This window comes from Ranitomeya imitator, chromosome 6, assembly GCF_032444005.1.
Source record: "Ranitomeya imitator isolate aRanImi1 chromosome 6, aRanImi1.pri, whole genome shotgun sequence".
NCBI classification, from domain to species: Eukaryota; Metazoa; Chordata; class Amphibia; order Anura; family Dendrobatidae; genus Ranitomeya; species Ranitomeya imitator.
The window spans coordinates 167,089,629-167,111,036 of NC_091287.1; the positions used below are offsets into that span (position 1 = coordinate 167,089,629).

The 21,408-nt window shown below is 45.3% G+C and overlaps 1 protein-coding gene across 4 annotated transcripts in view; it reads right to left on the minus strand.

The window, feature by feature from the left end:
- The window catches only part of BBS9 (Bardet-Biedl syndrome 9), a 521,564-nt gene that overhangs the window by 465,378 nt on the left and 34,778 nt on the right, over positions 1–21,408 (minus strand). For all 4 annotated transcript variants that reach the window (XM_069730272.1, XM_069730271.1, XM_069730270.1 and 1 more), the window contains exon 3: positions 10,123–10,273. In XM_069730272.1, the coding sequence (XP_069586373.1) occupies positions 10,123–10,273 (151 nt within the window). The remainder of the gene's footprint in view (positions 1–10,122; positions 10,274–21,408) is intronic.

Below are 21,408 nucleotides of genomic sequence, written 5' to 3' on the forward strand. Positions count from 1 at the left end.
CTGCTCCGTGGAAGCACCAGCCCTTTCAGCCCAAGATACGGAGGTAGATCTGGTGGAATGAGCCTTTAGGCCAGCAGGAACCGCAATATTCTGAGCTAAATATGCCTCAGTAATGGCCTTCTATATCCAGTTGGCAATGGTACTCTTCGCTACTTTCCTGCCCTTGTTTCGGCCACACAAATGAACAAAGAGGTTTTGGTCAATTCTGAAGGATTTAGTTTGCTCCAAGTAGTATAATACTATACGCCGTACATGCCAGGTATGGAATCTGTGTTCTTCCAAGTTTGTAGGATTGTGACAGAACGATGGGAGGACTATGTCCTGTGATCGGTGAAATTCTGACACTACTTTCGGAAGAAAACATGGATCTGGTCAGAACACAATAGAATCATCCCTTATGCTAAGATAAGGTTCTCTAATTGAGAGGGCTTGTATTTCTCCTACACGTCTTGCAGTAGAAATGGCAACCAAGAAAGCAGTTTTGCAGGACAAGAGCTGTGAGGAACAAGATAATAGCGGCTCAAATGGAGGAGCCGTAAGGCGCTTTAAGACTATGTTTAAGTCCCATGACGGTACAAAAACTTGCTGTTTTGGACAATGTCTTGATGCCGAAACCATAAACCTTTTTATCCAACGATGACCTGCAAGGTCTTGGTCAAAGACAGAACTCAAAGCTGACACTTGAACTTTTAATGTACTCGGCTTCAATCCTAACTCTAATCCATTTTGCAGAAAGTCTAATATTTGTGAGATATTAGGATGGAAGGGGTCAGGATTATGAGGGTGGCACCACGAGGAGAATCTTTTCCAAATTTTGCTATAGATAGCATTGGTGACAGGTTTTCTGGATTTTTGTAAGGTAGAAATCACTGAGTCTGAAAGACCTTTATCTCTTAATACCTGGGCTTCAATAGCCAGGCTGCCAGTTTGAATTTTTGGGGGTTCGGATGATAAAAGGGACCCTGGAGGAGAAGATCCTCTGATGTTTGTGGAAAAACTGGACCATCCACTTGTAACTCTCTGATGAGGTGGTACCAGCTCCTCTTCAGCTATGCCGGAGCAACCAGGACCTGAACGTCTCGGATCTTCCGAAGAGTCCTTGCAAGCATCGGTATTGGAGGAAACACGTATGCCAGCCGGAACCTCCATGTATGAGCAAAGGCGTCCACTCCTTGACACTTGTCTTTGGGGTCTAGAGAGAAGTAGTTCTCGACCTGTGCGTTCTGACTTGATGCTAGAAGATCTATGTCGGGAAGGCCCCATCTGTTCGTCAACATTCTGAAAACATCCGACTTCAGGCTCCATTCTCCTGGTTGTAAGTCGTGACGACTTAGGAGATCTGCATGAATATTTACTGACCCCTTGAGGTGTATTGCTGAAAGAGAGAGGAGATGTTTCTTTGCCCAGCAGAAAATTCTGCTTGATACTACTCTCAAGTGGTTGAATTTCGGACTCCTTTGGTGTTTGAGATGTGCCACAGTTGTTATATTGTCCGAGTAAACTCTGACATGTTGACCTACGACAAGACTGCTGGCGGCTAGAAGGGCCTTCTCCACTGCCATCAATTCTCTGAGATTGGAGGAACTGGCGCTTTCTTTCCGATTCCAGTGACCCTGGAATGGGACCTGTGACACGACTGCCCCCCCAGCCTTTTTGACTGGCATCTGTTGTCACCGTCACCAGCGGATTTTGTGTCCAGTCCACCACTTTTAGCAGATTTACCTGGATCATCCACCAGGTTAACGAGGCCTTTACCTTCCCTGGAGTGTACACTCTTCTGTTTAGGAAATTTGGATTTCCATTCCAATTTTCCAGAATATGAGCCTGCAGAATTCTGGAGTGGGCCTGAGCCCACTGGACTGATTGTATGCAGGCCGTCATCGACCCCAGAAGAGACATTGCTGTCCGCAGAGTAGGAGACCTCTGTTTTTTAAGTCTAGAACCTTGGATATCAGGTTCCTCCGGTGCTCTTCTGGTAGAAAGGATCTTTGATTTTCCGAGTCCAATAGGACCCCCAGAAACTTTATCACCTTTGATGCCAATAGATGCGACTTCTTCAGATTGGGCATCCAACCCAAAAGTCTTAAACTGTTTAGAGTTATGGCAACCCTCTGATTGAGGATTTCGGCGGAAGGACCAATGATTAGGAGGTCGTCTAAGTAAGGTACTATGGCGACATCTTGGTTTCTGATATGAGCTACAGCTTCCGCCATGACCCTGGTGAAAACCACTGGGGCCGAGGAGATCCCGAAGGGGAGGACATTGTATTGAAAATGCAGGATCTTGTGATCCACCTTGACCGCAAATCTTAGATATCTCCTGTGACGAGGATGTATCGAAATATGGAAATAGGCATCCTTGAGGTCTATTGTTGTCATATATGAATGAGGAGCTATCAAAGGGATGGCTGATTTTACTGACTCCATTTTGAATTTGCGGTAAGTAATGTACTGGTTGAGAGCTTTACATTTATTATGATCCGGGCTTGTCCGGAAGGCTTTTTCACCATAAATATACGGGAGTAATGCCCTTCCCTTCGCTCGTTTACCGGGACCATCGATATAGCTCTCGAGGTCAGCAAGTCTTGTAAACCTGACATCATCAGTTTTTGAGTCTCCCGAGATGACGGAAAGGTGACTCTTAGGATCCTGGGGGGAGGCGCCTCGAACTCTAAAAGAAGACCCTGTTGGATAACACTTTGGACCTAAAGGCTGTTGTAGATATTCTGCCAACTGAGAATGAAGTTTGAGAGCCTCCCCCCCCCACCGGATCGGAGTCATTGTTTATCTTGCTGTGGTTGCTGGGGAATAAGGATATTTTTGGGTTTCCCCTTAGCATAACTCCACCTGACGGTTTTTCCTTTACCCTTAACCCTGGGAGGGTTGGGGCTGGGAGGCTCGAAAAAACCGCTTCCTGGGAGGCCTTTGTTCAGGAAGAGTCTTTTTCCTGTCCGTGGCTTTTTCTAGTATGTCATCTAATGAGGGCCCGAACACGTAGTCACCTTTAAAGGGAATGAAACACAGTTTTATTTTTGAAGTGACATCTCCGCTCCACATTTTAAGCCAGAGAGCTCTTCTGGCCGAATTTGTCTGGACTAGAGATCTGGCGGCTATACGGAGAGATTCGAGGGAGGCATCTGCATGAAAACCAGTTGCTCTATGTAGAATAGGCAAGGAGTCCAATACTTCATCTCTTGGGGTACCCTGAGAGATGTGGTTTTCTAACTCCTCTATCCAGCGGAAAAGAGATCGGGCTACACAGGTGGATGCAATATTGGACCTGAGGGCCGAAGTGGAAGTTTTCCAAGATTTTTTGAGTAGGCTTTCAATCTTCCTATCTAAGGGGTCCTTTAACTGGGAGGAGTCTTCGAACGGCAGGGCAGTCTTTTTTGCCACTCTAGCCACCTGAACATCTATTTTTGGGATGTTCCACTTAATTGACTCCTCATCCAGAGGAAACCGGTGTTTGAAGTCTGACGGGGTGGATAGCCGTTTTTCAGGAAGTTCCCACTCGTTATTGATCATATTAATTATACTTTTATGTACGGGAAATCCAGGCTGTTTATCAGTCTGTATGCCAAATAACTCGTCCTGTATAGACTGAGGAAAGGGTTCCTCCTTAAGCTCCATAGTATTCCTCACTGCGGACACCAATTCCTCAATATATTCAGAGGAAAAAAGGTATTTCCTGATTTCAGCAGTTTTATGAGGTAGGACATCCTCCCATTTAACTGAAGATGATGCATAAGAACCATCAGACTCGGAATCAGAATATTCCTGGATCTTTCTCTTTTTAGGGAGTGATGGACCAGGTGAGGGTGGTGGTGGAGGGGGAGCGAGCGTGGCTAAAGAGGTCAGAACCTCCTGTCTAACCAAGGAACGAATCTCTTCAATTAATGAAGGATGTTCAGCTCGGAATATTTTGTCCGTACAGGGTTGGCACAATTTTTTCTCCCATTTCAAGGGCAGCTTTCCATTACAAGTAGCACACTTGCGCTTGGTAGTAGCTTTATGGCCAGGCTTGTCTCCCTGAAATGAGAGAGGGCACAGCATAAGGTACACTAAAATCTACCTTTAAATGGGACCCGTCCCTGCCACACTTGCTGGGGCTTGGGGAGCGCTGGGCTCTGCAGCGGCAGGGCAAGACGTATCCATGCTTGAGCATGCTTACCTGAGACATCTTCTGCAGCTTATATAGGAAATAAGGCTGCCTCAGCGCGTGGCAATTAGCCGCCCCTCCCCCTCTGTAATCCCAGGCAGGCGTGCGAGGATGCAGCGTGCCTCACACGCCGTTCGGCCACGCATCTCAGCAGAGAGACGCTCCTTCACACAGGAGCGCCGACCCGGAAGTGAAGCGTCACATGACTTCCGGGTCACCGAACAGGGTGCAAAAGGAGGGAGAGACGCTGGAGAGCTCAGGGAGGCCTCCAGGATGGGCTCACCGGTCTCCTTGATTCTGGGACCGCTTTCCCGGTCCTCCTGCGTCCCCTCGCGGGGGAAAAGCGGTCCCAGAATCAAGGAGACGGGAGCACAACGGAGGAGGAAGCCCTGGGGGCCCGACCACCAATGCCCGGTACGAAAAATAAAGTACACTGCCAGAGCCGGCCGCGCAGCGCACCAGGAACCTCTCCATGCCCCATGGGGAACAGGAAAGACACTGGTTAATGGGAGGTGGGAGGGGTTTTTAACCTCTTGTGCTTCCTGTCCCCCATTAGGGTATGGAGACAACCTCCTGTGGCTGTCGTGGAAGGCAACTAGAGAAATATGTACATATACCAGATAATGACTAAGATTTTTCTGTATTTTCATGACTATGAAAATTGTAAATTCACACTGAAGGCATCAAAATTTTGAATTAACACATGTGGAATTATATACTTAACAAAAAAAGTGTGAAACAACTGAAATTATGTCTTATATTCTAGGTTCTTCAAAGTAGCCACCTTTTGCTTTGATGACTGCTTTGCACACTCTTGGCATTCTCTTGATGAGCTTCAAGAGGTAGTCACCGGGAATGGTCTTCCAACAATCTTGAAGGAGTTCCCAGAGATGCTTAGCATTTGTTGGCCCTTTTGCCTTCACTCTGCGGTCCAGCTCACCCCAAACCATCTCGATTGGGTTCAGGTATGGTGACTGTGGAGGCCAGGTCATCTGGCGTAGCACCCCATCACTCTCCCTCTTGGTAAAATAGCCCTTATGCAGCCTGGAGGTGTGTTTGGGGTCATTGTCCTGTTGAAAAATAAATGATGGTCCAACTAAACGCAAATTGGATGGAATAGCATGCCGCTGCAAGATGCTGTGGTAGCCATGTTGGTTCAGTATGCCTTCAATTTTGAAGAAATCCCCAACAGTGTCACCAGCAAAGCACCCCCACACCATCACACCTCCTCCTCCATGCTTCACGGTGGGAACCAGGCATGTAGAGTCCATCCGTTCACCTTTTCTGTGTCGTACAAAGACACTGTGGTTGGAACCAAAGATCACAAATTTGGACTCATCAGACCAAAGCACAGATTTCCACTGGTCTAATGTCCATTCCTTGTGTTCTTTAGCCCAAACAAGTCTCTTCTGCTTGTTGGCTGCCCTTAGCAGTGGTTTCCTAGCATCTATTTTACCATGAAGGCCTGCTGCACAAAGTCTCCTCTTAACAGTTGTTGTAGAGATGTGTTTGCTGCTAGAACTCTGTGTGGCATTGACCTGGTCTCTAATCTGACCTGCTGTTAACCTGCGATTTCTGAGGCCAATGACTCGGATAAACTTATCCTCAGAAGCAGAGGTGACTCTTGGTCTTCCTTTCCTGGGGCGGTCCTCATGTGAGCCAGTTTATTTGTAGCGCATGATGGTTTTTGCCACTGCACTTGGGGACACTTTCAAAGTTTTCCCAATTTTCCAGACTGACTGACCTTCATTTCTTAAAGTAACGATGGCCACTTGTTCTTTACTTAGCTGCTTTATTCTTGCCATAGTACAAATTCTAACAGTCTATTCAGTAGGACTATCAGCTGTGAATCCACAAGACTTCTGCACAACACAACTGATGGTCCCAACCCCATTTATAAGGCAAGGAATCCCACTTATTAAACCTGACAGGGCACATATGTGAAGTGAAAACCCTTCCCGGTGACTACCTCTTGAAGCTCATCAAGAGAATGCCAAGAGTGTGCAAAGCAGTCATCAAAGCAAAAGGTAGCTACTTTGAAGAACCTAGAATATAAGACATAATTTCAGTTGCTTCCCACTTTTTTGTTAAGTATATAATTCCAGAAATTAATTTTCAGTTATTACCTACAATTAATCCTGTCACATTAATCCTTCCTGCACTGAAGCTGTTCCATCCAGCATGTCCACATGGATATTTTCTCTCTGTACCCTGCTTATACAGGTACTATACACATGATCAGGTTTTTAAATACATCAGTTAGGGATTATATACATTAGATACGACTGCTCTATTATGGGTATACCTTGACGATTGGTGGAGCAGCCTAATATACATTTTTTTTTGCAAAAAAACGTATTAACTAAATACCCTGTATTTTTTTTTTCATTTTTTGACTAGCACTTGCTCATGTACTGTGACTTCTTTACAACAGAGTATTTTTGACCTCGCTGTGCTCTTTTTGTGTCTTCAAGTTTCTATGTGGTGTGAACAGGTTTCTACAGACTTGTTCACTGTGCAAGTAGCCCATGTGTTTTTGGTTCTATAATTAATCCTGTCAGGTCGGAAGTGACAGAGTCGTTTAAATGACCTGCTTGTGAGATAAGAGGCTTAGGGCTGAATCTTCTTAATGTAATTTGAAAACAAGGCAACTAAAATGGAGACTGCTGAATATTCAGTCTTTTCTCACAACTCAGAAATATGTATGTATCATAGGTCATATATTAAAGACATCAACTAAAAGATTGACAGCGCAAAAACTATCAATATGATAGTATATGTTCTGTTCTGATGACAGGTAGGACTGTGAACACCTCTCATTGGCGATAGAACATGTGCGCATTTTGGCACGTCTGCTGGGCAGCTCATCTATTGGCCCTGTTGGTTGTTTATAAACATAACATGGGATATCTTGAGTGATTGGTGCACTCAAGACATGTGATACCGTGACTATCGTATGTGATTGGAGATTATATACACAGCGCACATTGGGGTGAACTAGACATGTGGGGTATTAAAGTGAAATACTAAACCTCATGGGTTGGGAATTGGTGTGTTAAACAGGACAGTCGCAGAGATTGGTAGACAGTTTCCATGGACACGGTAGCGTGACTGTGAGCGGTCTTTCTTATAAGAAACCTGAGTATTTTTTAATGTATTATGTGGCGAAGTTATAATGTGTGATATGTATATAACATGATTTTTGTATAAATATGTTTATGAGGTGTTTTGCACTATATTTAATGTATGGGCTGACTTTGTGTTGGGATTGGTTGTTGGTAATCCACTTCATATATAAGTCCGCCATTATTAATGTTATGTATGCTTGAAAAAGACCTATATGGTCAAAATGTCGCATTTCATTTGGCATAATAAAGGAATTTCTTTTTGGATATTTCACCTGGATTGGATGCTGTCCTTCATTGCTGTTTTGGTATGTACATTTTCCATGTGGTCCAGTGGAATTAGGACTTGCATCACCATATCTGATGTGCTGTCGGCTTTTTTCTAAATTTTTGGTCTGTCTGAACTGTGTCCTCTGTGTTATGTTCCTGAAGTCCCTCTGTGTCTGGAACCCTGTACCCAGTGACTGTGAACTAACCTGGGTTTGTCTTTTAACGATGGAGTCTGATGTTTTTGCTGAGCGTTTTCTATGCTGTGCTCAGCCTGCTATGCGGTGCTAACTCCGTCCGGCCCCAGTCCAACCCAGCGGTGCTTGCACCATCCCGCTTAAGTTCCTTCCTAGCTCCGATGCCCGAAGCCTGACAGCCATAGTTTGGAACCTGACGACCACAGCCTGGTGCCTTGAGATGGTGTCTGATGTCCGGAGACTGGCGACCGCTGGCTGTTCCCCGAGTCCGACCACCGCTGCTTGGTTCTGTGCCGTGTCCCAGCCGATGACCTGGGCCGCCACGCCGGTGTCCTGATGTCCAGCCTGTGTCCTGATGTCCAGCCTGTGTCCTGATGTCCAGCCTGTGTCCTGATGTCCAGCCTGTGTCCTGATGTCCAGCCTGTGTCCTGATGTCCAGCCTGTGTCCTGATGTCCAGCCTGTGTCCTGATGTCCAGCCTGTGTCCTGATGTCCAGCCTGTGTCCTGATGTCCAGCCTGTGTCCTGATGTCCAGCCTGTGTCCTGATGTCCAGCCTGTGTCCTGATGTCCAGCCTGTGTCCTGATGTCCAGCCTGTGTCCTGATGTCCAGCCTGTGTCCTGATGTCCAGACTGTGTCCTGATGTCCAGACTGTGTCCTGATGTCCAGACTGTGTCCTGATGTCCAGACTGTGTCCTGATGTCCAGCCTGTGTCCTGATGTCCAGCCTGTGTCCTGATGTCCAGCCTGTGTCCTGATGTCCAGCCTGTGTCCTGATGTCCAGCCTGTGTCCTGATGTCCAGCCTGTGTCCTGATGTCCAGCCTGTGTCCTGATGTCCAGCCTGTGTCCTGATGTCCTGCCTGTGTCCCGGGGGTCCACCCTGTGATGACGTCTGTCCTGGGTCGGTGTCTGATGTTCTCATGCTGAGCCTGTGCTACCCCTGATGCCTGAGAGGAGCCACCCTAATATGCCCGTGGAAGATGACCCTGAACTGCATCAACCCGTGATGACCCCCTGCCATTGTCTGACGTCTGTCGTGGGTCTTTGTCTGAGGTTCTCCTGCTGAGCCTGTGCTACGCCTGAGGCCTGAGAGAGAGGCCGTCCTAGTATGCCCATGCCAGATAACCCTGAACTGCATTAAACTGTGATGTCCTCCTGCCTTGGTCTCTTTCTCGGAGACGTGTACCCTTTCTTGATGTGCGGAATCAGGAGCCTGGCATAATTATGTTCTATTTATGTACTGTGATTTCGTTTGAGTAAACGTTATCTTTCTTTATACCTGAAGTTGTGCGGTGTTATCTAGTTCTGCATGCCACCATCTTGTCCACAAGCTCAGCTGCCACAGACCCTGCTCGCTGCCCTTCCCTTGTCTGGGTAGGTAAAGGTTTCCTTCTGTGGTCCAGTGGGTCCACATTCCGTTCCCACCTGGGATGCTCGCCCCACGTCATCGTGGTCTGGTGACGTGGAGGCGTCGGCTGGGTCGCATCTGCAGTCGCAGTCGTGACAGCAGTGTGCTTAGTGTATGTATTGGTGAGGCCCGATACAGACAGCAAAGTTTAGGATCCGTATTACTGCTGTAAATCCTCATCTACTAATAAGAACCAACAACATCATAGGTTCCAATGATGTTATTAGTTTAGGACACAAAAGTTAGGATGTGATTTGTCAACCTAATATGACTGATACAATGGTATATACCATTTTAGGAATCTTTGTTTAAATATTTTAATTCCCCTCCCCTTGCTTTCCATTATTTCTTGCTATTTTGGCTTTATTATACAGTTCAGTACCAGCCATATTGTCAGGGGTTAGACACAAGTCCAAACCGGACAGTTAACCACCCAAATAGGCTCACCTAAGTGTTAAATCGCTAACAAAGGTCCTCTGGCCTGGGCTGGAAAATATCACAATGAAAAGCAGGGCATTGATGTGGCCTTCACCTTACAAGACAACAGCTTTTGAATCACAAACTATCAAAGGCCAGTGACTTACACAACTCAGAACCGGATATGTTTGTCACCCCAGAAAAGTTGAAGTAGATGGTTCTGTGAGCTTTTCTTTAGGACTTTCTTCCCAAAGGCTCTCCACCCTTCATAAAACAGAGTATTCAATAATTCATCGCCTACCAGGTATAAACCTTCCATGGCTCCTAAAGCAGAATACATTTATACCAGAATGGTGATTACTTTTCCCAAAACTCCCCAATGCACTTGCGGTGCTAGTAAAATGATGGGACAAAAGCATATTATTATGCAACTGTCAACTAGTTAGCCAACGTGACCATGAAACGAATACATGAGTACACATCACTAGGAAGCTTTAGAAATACAGCAACATCACATTTCTACAGAAATCACTTAAACCACATCATACTTACGAAACAAACTTTCCCACTTCTACTTGGAGAACTGGATCGCGTAGCTGAACCTCAAGTAGCAAATCTTCAGCCTGAACACCATCCCCGGCTTTCGACGGATGAGGAGAGAAAATGCGAAGGAATCCGCTGTAACTACCAACAATGATTTTGTCTGGAGAAACAAGAGTTGACACAAAAGTAATGCAGCACTGGAAACACATGCTTAATAAGAAAAAAACAACATCATGCACTAGTAAACGATGCAAGCTATGATAGGATTTGTAGGCATTTGTGCTGTTGACCACCCATATTAATATCACGCCCCTGAGGAAGCGAGTGATGCGAAACGTGCATTGGTGAAGTGGTGCTCCTGGAAATTAATATGGGTAATCACCTTCTGTCATATGTCTGCTTTGGCTAGTATAAATGTGATACTGCTCTTTACATTAGTCTATTCTAAAAGTGAATACAAATACCATCCACTATGTGTGTGAATACTTTTACATGTTGTTGAGATATACAAACAAATAGAGTGCTGCTTCTGTGGACATATTATTGTTTAACATACATGCTGATGTATGAGGTACTATACCTATCAGAAATGATAAGGTTAAAATGTATGTATGACTGGGATTATTGGAGATAATATTTATATGTAGAAAAAAACAGGTATATATCAACTTACCCTTGGAAGTCTGAAACACACATCTGGAATCATCGCACCCCACACATAGGGCCCTGTGTTATACCTTGCGGCGGCGCAGCGTCGCCGCAAGGTAAACGGACATGCTGCGATCTAAAAAGACGCGCCGCATGTCCGGAATCGCAGGGCCGCCGGATGCATGTTACCACACATAGTGGAGGCGGGATTTCATGAAATCCCCTCCACTATGCTGTAACACAGGGGTCCCCAACTCCAGGCCTCGAGGGCCGCCAACAGTGCATGTTTTCAGGATTTCTTTAGTATTGCATCGGTGGTAATGTGATCATCTGCAGAGGTGATGATTCCAACCCCTGTGCAATACTAAGGAAATCCTGAAAACCTGCACTGTTGGCGGCCCTCGAGGCCTGGAGTTGGGGACCACTGCTGTAACATCTGGACGCTGCGTCTCTATGCAGCGTCAAACACGCAGCGTTTCCTGAACGTGGAACCATACCCTAATACTCATCAAAAGAGAGCCATCGTCCGAATCTACCGCATTAGTAGGTGGATATACCATAAAACCTAGTGTACCAATAGCGATATTGTCAGTTGTGGATTGGGAAGGTACATGTTGTCTTTTATCCTTGCTGAAGAATTTTTTTAAATTACGTTTTCTCACGCTCTTAAATAAGTCGATTTTAAAATCAGTTACATCGAATTTTTCGGGTAAACAAAAATTAAGTCCTTTTGACTGCACATCGGTCCCATTTCACACACTGTTCGAGACTTTATTTCGTGTAAAAGCATATGTTTTATGCTGCCCCTGTTTATTTTTCTATATTGGAAAAACAATCAGACCAATGGTCACCAGATTCAACAAACATTATAACTCTATAACTTCTGGAAAAGGATGTCTAAGATTAATCCAGCATATGAAGGATAAACATAGTTCTAGTCCTGACTTCCTAAAGTTTGCTGGCTTAGAAGTGGTTAAATATCCCTCACAGGGTGGAAACCACAATAGAGTGCTAATGCAACACGACGCCAGATGGATAATAGAAACTGGTGCACAGGGTCCGATTGGCTTAAATGATAGGTTAGATTTATCAATATTTTTGTAAAAAATCATAGTCCGCAATTATGATGTCATCCCATGTTTTTAAATTTGCACAGTAATGGAATGTTTTGTTCACTGCTAATATATGTTTTGTGTATGCACGTCCAAAGCCTTTAAAAGGAAATGACATGTGTTAATGAAGCACCTGGACCCGTTGAAGCGTTTAGTGTGCGAAACGGCCATCGTCCACTTTCTTCTCCCTGCACCCCTCGGAAATCCTGCCGTTCCCATGGACTGAATTTGTTTAACCTTTTATGGTGCAATAAAGACTACGATATCTATACAAAAGGGTGAGTGACGCATTTCTTCTTCAACTTCTATTATATATATATATATATATATATATATATATATATATACAGTGGGGCAAAAAAGTATTTAGTCAGTCAGCAAAAGTGCAAGTTCCACCACTTAAAAAGATGAGAGGCGTCTGTAATTTACATCATAGGTAGACCTCAACTATGGGAGACAAACTGAGAAAAAAAAATCCAGAAAATCACATTGTCTGTTTTTTTAACATTTTATTTGCATATTATGGTGGAAAATAAGTATTTGGTCAGAAACAAAATTTCATCTCAATACTTTGTAATATATCCTTTGTTGGCAATGACAGAGGTCAAACTTTTTCTGTAAGTCTTCACAAGGTTGCCACACACTGTTGTTGGTATGTTGGCCCATTCCTCCATGCAGATCTCCTCTAGAGCAGTGATGTTTTTGGCTTTTCGCTTGGCAACACGGACTTTCAACTCCCTCCAAAGGTTTTCTATAGGGTTGAGATCTGGAGACTGGCTAGGCCACTCCAGGACCTTGAAATGCTTCTTACGAAGCCACTCCTTCGTTGCCCTGGCGGTGTGTTTTGGATCATTGTCATGTTGAAAGACCCATCCACGTTTCATCTTCAATGCCCTTGCTGTTGGAAGGAGGTTTGCACTCAAAATCTCACGATACATGGCCCCATTCATTCTTTCATGTACCTGGATCAGTCGTCCTGGCCCCTTTGCAGAGAAACAGCCCCAAAGCATGATGTTTCCACCACCATGCTTTACAGTAGGTATGGTGTTTGATGGATGCAACTCAGTATTCTTTTTCCTCCAAACACGACAAGTTGTGTTTCTACCAAACAGTTCCAGTTTGGTTTCATCAGACCATAGGACATTCTCCCCAAACTCCTCTGGATCATCCAAATGCTCTCTAGCAAACTTCAGACGGGCCCGGACATGTACTGGCTTAAGCAGTGGGACACGTCTGGCACTGCAGGATCTGAGTCCATGGTGGCGTAGTGTGTAACTTATGGTAGGCCTTGTTACATTGGTCCCAGCTCTCTGCAGTTCATTCACTAGGTCCCCCTGCGTGGTTCTGGGATTTTTGCTCACCGTTCTTGTGATAATTCTGACCCCACGGGGTGGGATTTTGCGTGGAGCCCCAGATCGAGGGAGATTATCAGTGGTCTTGTATGTCTTCCATTTTCTAATTATTACTCCCACTGTTGATTTCGTCACTCCAAGCTGGTTGGCTATTGCAGATTCAGTCTTCCCAGCCTGGTGCAGGGCTACAATTTTGTTTCTGGTGTCCTTTGACAGCTCTTTGGTCTTCACCATAGTGGAGTTTGGAGTCAGACTGCTTGAGGGTGTGCACAGGTGTCTTTTTATACTGATAACAAGTTTAAACAGGTGCCATTACTACAGGTAATGAGTGGAGGAAAGAGGAGACTCTTAAAGAAGAAGTTACAGGTCTGTGAGAGCCAGAAATCTTGATTGTTTGTTTCTGACCAAATACTTATTTTCCACCATCATATGCAAATAAAATGTTAAAAAAACAGACAATGTGATTTTCTGGATTTTTTTTTCTCAGTTTGTCTCCCATAGTTGAGGTCTACCTATGATGTAAATTACTGACGCCTCTCATCTTTTTAAGTGGTGGAACTTGCACTATTGCTGACTGACTAAATACTTTTTTGCCCCACTGTATATATATATATATACATACATTTTCAAACATAAAAATCTGGTACTAATAAGAAAGTGTGAACGCTGCAGCCGATCAGTGGCTGCCAACTGGCTTCAGGATTCACAAGACGTCCCTGCTGGATGCTGATGGCAGAAGATTGGTGGTGGCTGTAAATACTGTAGGGAAGAACAGAGTGGCACCAGCCTGGGAAGTATCAGAGTCAGAGACAGCCAGACACCCACAGGAGAAGGGGGAAGCTGGGTTTCACCAATCATTCTATACCTAGCGCTCATATGAAGGCTGCGTACGACATGTAGGTGCTCGTACTGCTTCTTTTGGTCTTGACAGTTATGTGGTTGCTGGATGACAGATCAGAAGATCATGGCGCTGGGTCTAGCTTAAAAATGCACAATATTAAAAAAAGATAAAATAATAATAATAAAATTAAGCCTGGCAACCATTAGTAAAACTGATGAAAGTTTGACTATAAAAACTGACACACTGACCAAACTCTGATTAAAAAAATTGCTGATGAAAATGGGACCTATTTTTGAGTAAGAAAAAAACATTGAAGTCTGAATGAGAACTTAGTCAGACGTTTCTATGGTTACTGACGTACAATTATCAGTATTTTATAAGTTCTTAAACTTTTTGTTTTTTTTAAATACTTCAGGTTTATGCAAATCTACAGAATTGTCACTCATTTTTCAAGGCTACTGCATTTTTCCCTGACATGCTGGATATCAGCTTCTGGGTCAAATAATGGCTGATGACAAGCCTACAGCCTGCAGTGATCCTCAACCTACTGAACAGCCGCACAGCCAGCTCTTCCCTCTCCTAGTGTATCCTCACCCACCCCCTGCAGACTGTGAGCCCTCGCGGGCAGGGTCCTCCCTCCTTATGTACTCGTGTGCCTTGTTATCTGCTCATGTTTAATGTATTTGTCTATATTTGCCCCGTATTCACATGTAAAGCGCCATGGAATAAATGGCGCTATAAAAATGTATAATAATAATAATAATGACAACCCATTCTTGCCTAATCAGTGCTCGCAGTTTATCACAATTTCTCTGGGGTTTATTGTTTGAGGATTGACTACATGATTGAGATCTGTGGAGTTTCTTGGCCATTGACCCAAAATGTCAAAGTTTTGTTCACCGAGCTACTTATCACTTTTGCCTTGTGGCATGGTGCTCCATCATGCTGGAAAAAGCATTGATCACCAACCTGCTCCTGGATGGTTGGGAGAAGTTACTCGTGGCAGATGTTTATATACTACTAGATTGTGGCCCGATTCTAACGCATCGGGTATTCTAGAATATGCATGTCCCCGTAGTATATGGACAATGATGATTCCAGAATTCGCGGCAGACTTTGACCGTCGCTGATTGGTCGAGGCAACCTTTATGACATCATCGTCGCCATGGCAACCATTATGACATCATCATCGCTGTGCCCGTTGCTGATTGGTCGAGGCCTGGCGGCCTCGACCAATCAGACGCGGGATTTCTACGTCCTTTATGACATCATCGTTGCTGTGCCCGTTGCTGATTGGTCGAGGCCTGGCGGCCTCGACCAATCAGAGACGCGGGATTTCTACGTCAATGCTGTGCCGGTCTCTGATTGGTCGAGGCCTGGCGGCCTCGACCAATCAGAGAGCCGGGATTTCCAGGACAGACAGACAGACGGAAAAACCCTTAGGCAATTATATATATAGATTCTTGGCAGTGATCTTAGGTAAAACTGTGCGAGCCCTCTCCCTGGGATGAGAAGAACCTCTACACATGCCTGGTCTCGGCATTCTTTACTGCTGGATGACACAGGACTTAAGGGAGTGCTCATCTATACTTCTCTAGAAGTCCCCAGATTTTAATTCCATTGAGTACAATACTCAAAAAGCAAAAACATAGAAATTGTGATAAACTCCACACAGTGATTAGGAAAAAACGAGATGCAATCAGTCAGGATTAGGCCCAAAGGCCGATATCCAGCATGAAGGTCAACCCTGTACATATTGGGTCTCTGCATAAACTTGATGAACAGTATATAGAATGTTTAGAAATATGAAACGCATAGAACTGTACCTCAAGAGACCATAGAAGCACCTGACTAACAGATCTAAAAGCTGTAAACTTTGTGGAAATCAAAATTTGGGTCGGTCTGAAGATTTTTGGCCACGATTGTCTGACATGACAAAAACCTGCATGTCCGCGTAGAAATGAACGTACCCCCCGCTTTCCCTGCAGAGGTCCACCCAGACCGGCGTCTACAGGTTACATCCACAAGGAACTTATCAGCAGTGGATTCGGCGCCGTGAAAGCCACCGTGGACATCAGCGCACACAGTGCGCATTTTGTTTTCCATTTTATTGAAAAAATGCTACAAAATAGCCACAGCTTTTACTATTTTACTCCGCTGTGATAATCTGCAGCAAAAATTGCCATGCAATATTTTTAAATCAGTAGCGCAAGCCAACGTGTGCTTCATTTTACCACAGAACGTGGCTCGGAGCTCATAAAACCTCATCCACAAACCTGGCACTGTGATATGCAGCAGACTGTCTGGAAAATCTGGGCAAAAAATCTGCCAAATATGTAACCAAAGTGGACAAATACTATATTCTGTGAACATCCTTCAGACAATGGCTGGTAATAATAATGTCAGCCTATTAACAGAATACAGGCTGCTGGAGTGGTGATTTGTTCCTTGTACCAACTCCTGGACATGTAAGTATTTGATTTTCATTTTATTTCCTCATTTTGTGCTTTACCGAACTTAAAACTCCGAGGTTCGTAAGTGTCTGGTGCTAAACTCAGACTTTTCCCGTGAGTCCGTTTTAATGTTCAGAGTTCTGAGGGAAGTCCAGAAGGGGACCGAGAGACCAGGAGAGAGGTACAGAGAGAAAGAGACAGAGAGAATTTTTCAGCTCCAAAGTTTGAGTCCCCATTGTTTTCAATGGGGTTCAGGTTCAAATTCAAGCTCGGGTAAAGTCCCGGGCCCAAACCAAACTTTGTACTAAAGTTTGCATCAAGTACCAAAACCCGAACTTCCACGGGTCCAATCATCCCTAGATGTGACAAAAATGTAAGATGCAGATCCAACCAATGGGACCTACATTTAAAAAAAAAAAAAAAAAAAACACAGGGCTCTAACCACTATCAGAGTATGAAGGAAAAAAAATGAAGGAAAGTTCTCCAGCGATGAAGAAAAAAAGAAAATAGTCCCAATAAAGCATCAATGGACTCACCACGTGTGCAGCTGCACCGGGGTCTGGAGGTGGAGGGGGGCCCCTGCAGGGTGGCTAATAATGAGGGCAATCTGGCCTGTTTATCTGGTTTCGGGGGTCCCTGGCCAGATTGCCCTCATGTGCGGCGGGCAGGGAGTGATCCCTGTAGCTCCACTGCCTACAAGAGAAAATAGCAGCGGAGCGGATCTGCAGGGATCCGTCCTGCTTCCTGCCCGCGCTTCCTCTCACACAGACAGCAGCGCCACTGGATGATGTAAATATTCAGTGGCCGGCTGTGCCAGAGGCAGGAAGCTGCCGACAGTGATGCTTCAGCTGCAGGCAAGCGTGTGGACAGGTGAGAGGTGCTGTGTGTGTGTGTGTGTGTTTTGTTGTATGTATGTGTGTTGCAGAGAGGTGAATGGTGCTGTGTGTGTCTGTGTGTAGGTGGAGGCGAGGGCAATGATGGGGGTGATGGGGAGGAGGAAATGATGGAAGTGGTGGAATGGGAAAGGATGGGGATGGTGGGGCAGGAGGAAATGATGGAGGTGGTGCAAAGGGCAATAATGTGGGTGGAAATGATGGAGGTGGTGGAATGGGCAAGGATGTTGGTGGTTGAAAGGGGGATGGTGGGTTAGGAAGAAATGATGAAGGTGGTGGAAAGGGCAATGATGGGAGTGGTGGGGAAGGCAAAGATGGAAGTGGTGGAGGAGAAGGCAATGATGGAGGTGGTGGAAAGAACAATAATGGAGGTGGTGGGGAGAATGCAATGATGGTGGTGGTGGAAAGGACAATGATGGGGTGGTGGGGGAGAATGCAATGATGGTGGTAGTGGAAAGGACAATAATGGTGGTAGTGGAAAGGGCAATAATGGGGTGGTGGGGGAGAAAGAAACGATGGAGGTGATGGAAAGGGCAATGATGGGGGTGGGGGAAAAGGCAATGATGGTGGTAGTGGAAAAGACAATGGATGAGAGTGGTGGGGAAAAAGGCAATGATGGAGGTGGTGGAGAAGGCAATGATGGATGTGGTGGAAACTGCAATGATGGGAGTAATGGAGAGGGCAATGATGGAGTGGTAGGGGAGAAAGCAATGATGGAGGTGGTGGAAAGGGCAATAATGGGTGTGGTGGGGGAGGAGGAAATGATGGAGGTGGTGGAGAGGACAATAATGGGATTCGGGGGAAGGAGGGCAATGAGGGGTGTGGGGGATTGGGATGGGAGGAAAGGGGACTTATAATGTACTTATTATGTATAACATAGTCCCTTAGTATACAGTACTCACTGTTATGACCTGGTGGTAAGGACAATAATGGACCTGGTGGTTAAGAGCACACGGAGTGACCTGATAGTTACAAACAATATTGGACGAGCTCTGAGACGTGGGAACTCTGCTGACCGCAATCCCTAATCCTATCACACACACTAGAAATAGCCGTGGATTGCTCCTAACGCTCCCTATGCAACTCAACACAGCCTAAGGAACTAGCTAGCCCTGAAGATAGAAAAATAAAGCCTACCTTGCCTCAGAGAAATTCCCCAAAGGAAAAGGCAGCCCCCCACATATAATGACTGTGAGTAAAGATGAAAATACAAACACAGAGATGAAATAGATTTAGCAAAGTGAGGCCCGACTTACTGAACAGACTGAGGATAGGAAAGGTAACTTTGCGGTCAGCACAAAAAACTACAAAAAGACCAAGCAGAGGGCGCAAAAGACCCTCCGCACCGACTCACGGTGCGGAGGCGCTCCCTCTGCGTCCCAGAGCTTCCAGCAAGCAAGACAAAAATCAAAATAGCAAGCTGGACAGAAAAATAGCAAACTAAAGAAAAACAAGCAGGAACTTAGCTTCTGCTGGGAAGACAGGTCACAAGAACGATCCAGGAGTGAACAGACCAATACTGGAACATTGACAGGTGGCATGGAGCAATGATCTAGGTGGAGTTAAATAGAGCAGCCAGCTAACGAATTAACCTCATCACCTGTGGAAGGAACCTCAGAAGCTGTCTCTTACATAGCGTATTCTTGTTATTCACAGCACCTTCTTTTATTACATAGTCCCCTCTCATTTTTATATATATATATACACATACACACACACACGTATGTGGCTATATATATATATATATATATATATATATATATATATATATATATATATATATATATATATATATATATATATATATATATATATATATAGTACAGACCAAAAGTTTGGACACACCTCCTCATTTAAAGATTTTTCTGTATTTTCATGAATATGAAAGTTGTACATTCACACTGAAGGCATCAAAACTATGAATTAACACATATGGAATTAAATACTTAACAAAAAAGTGTGAAACAACTGAACAACTGAAATTATGTCTTATATTCTAGGTTCTTCAAAGTAACCACCTCTTGCTTTGATGACTGCTTTGCACACTCTTGGCATTCTCTTGATGAGCTTCAAGAGGTAGTCACCGGGAATAGTCTTCCAACAATCTTGAAGGAGTTCCCAGAGATGCTTAGGACTTGTTTGCCCTTTTGCCTTCACTCTGTGGTCCAGCTCACCCCAAACCATCTCGATTGGGTTCAGGTCTGGTGACTGTGGAGGGCAGGTCATCTGGCGTAGCACCCCATCACTCTCCTTCTTGGTCAAATAGCCCTTACACAACCTGGAGGAGTGTTTGGGTTCATTGTCCTGTTGAAAAATAAATGATGGTCCAACTAAACGCAAACCGGATGGAATAGCATGCCGCTGCAAGATGCTGTGGTAGCCATGCTGGTTCAGCATGCCTTCAATTTTGAATACATCCCTTACAGTGTCGTCAGCAAAGCACGCCCACACCATCACACCTCCTCCTACATGCTTCACAGTGGGACCAGGCATGTAGAGATGAGAAAAAGAGGTTAGATTATACTCACCCAGGGGCTGTCCCGGTACGATGGGCGTCGCGGTCCGGGGCCTCCCATCTTTTTACGATGACGTCCTCTTCTTGTATTCACACTGCAGCTCCGGCGCAGGCGTACTTTGTCTGCCCTGTTGAGGGCAGAGCAAAGTACTGCAGTGCGCAGACGTCGGGCCTCTCTGACCTTTCCCGGAGCCTGCGCACTGCAGTACTTTGCTCAGAGGGCAGACAAAGTACGCCTGCGCTGGAGCCGCAGCGTGACTACAAGAACAGAACGTCACCGAAAAAGAAGATGGGAGGCCCGGGACCGGACCGCGACGCCTATCGGACCGGACCACAGCGGGACCACCCCTGGGTGAGTATAATCTAACCTCTTTTTCTCATCTTTCAGGGTACATCGAGGGCTTATCTACAGAATTCCAGAATGCTGTAGATAAGCCTCTGATGATGGTGGGCATAGCTCACCTTCGATTTTGGGGGTGACAGGTTCCCTGTCACCTGCGATTTCTGAGGCTGGTGACTCGGATAAACTTATCCTCAGGAAGAAGGTGACTCTTGGTCTTCCTTTCCTGGGGCGGTCCTCATGTGAGCCAGTTTCTTTATAGTGCTTGATGGTTTTTGCCACTGCACTTGGGGACACTTTCAAAGTTTTATCAATTTTTCATTGACTGACCTTCATTTCTTAAAGTAATGATGGCCACTCGTTTTTCTTTACGTAGCTGCTTTTTTCTTGCCAGAATACAAATTATAACAGTCTATTCAGTAGGACTACCAGCTGTGCATCCACCAGACTTCTGCACAACACAACTGATGGTCCCAACCCCATTTATAAGGCAAGAAATCCCACTTATTAAACCTGACAGGACACACCTGTGAAGTGAAAACCATTCCCGGTGACTACCTCTTGAAGCTCATCAAGAGAATGCCAAGAGTGTACAAAGCAGTCATCAAAGCAAAAGGTGGCTACTTTGAAGAACCTAGAATATCTACTATATAATTGTCTAAGGGTCACTTCCGTCTGTCTGTCTTTCTGTCTGTCTGTCACGGATATTCATTGGTCGCGGCCTCTGTCTGTCATGGAAATTCAAGTTGCTGATTGGTCGTAGCAAAACGCCCACGACCATTGCCACAACCAATCAGCGACGGCCATAGTCGGACCGCGGTGTAATGCACTCCGTTAACGCTGCTATTAACCCTGTGTGACCAACTTTTTACTATTGATGGTACGTATGCAGCATCAATAGTAAAACGATCTAATGTTACAAATAATAATAATAAAAAAAAAGGTTATTCTCACTCTCCGACGTCGCCTGCTGTCCTCTGCAGTGCAAGCGGCAGGTTCCGGTGCCAAGGATGCTATGCGAGAAGAACCTGCCATGACGTCACGGTCATGTGACCGCGACATCATCACAGGTCCTGCGCTCATACCAACCCTGGGACCGGAAGCTACCGCGTGCATCGCACACAGGCGCCAGGACTTCAAC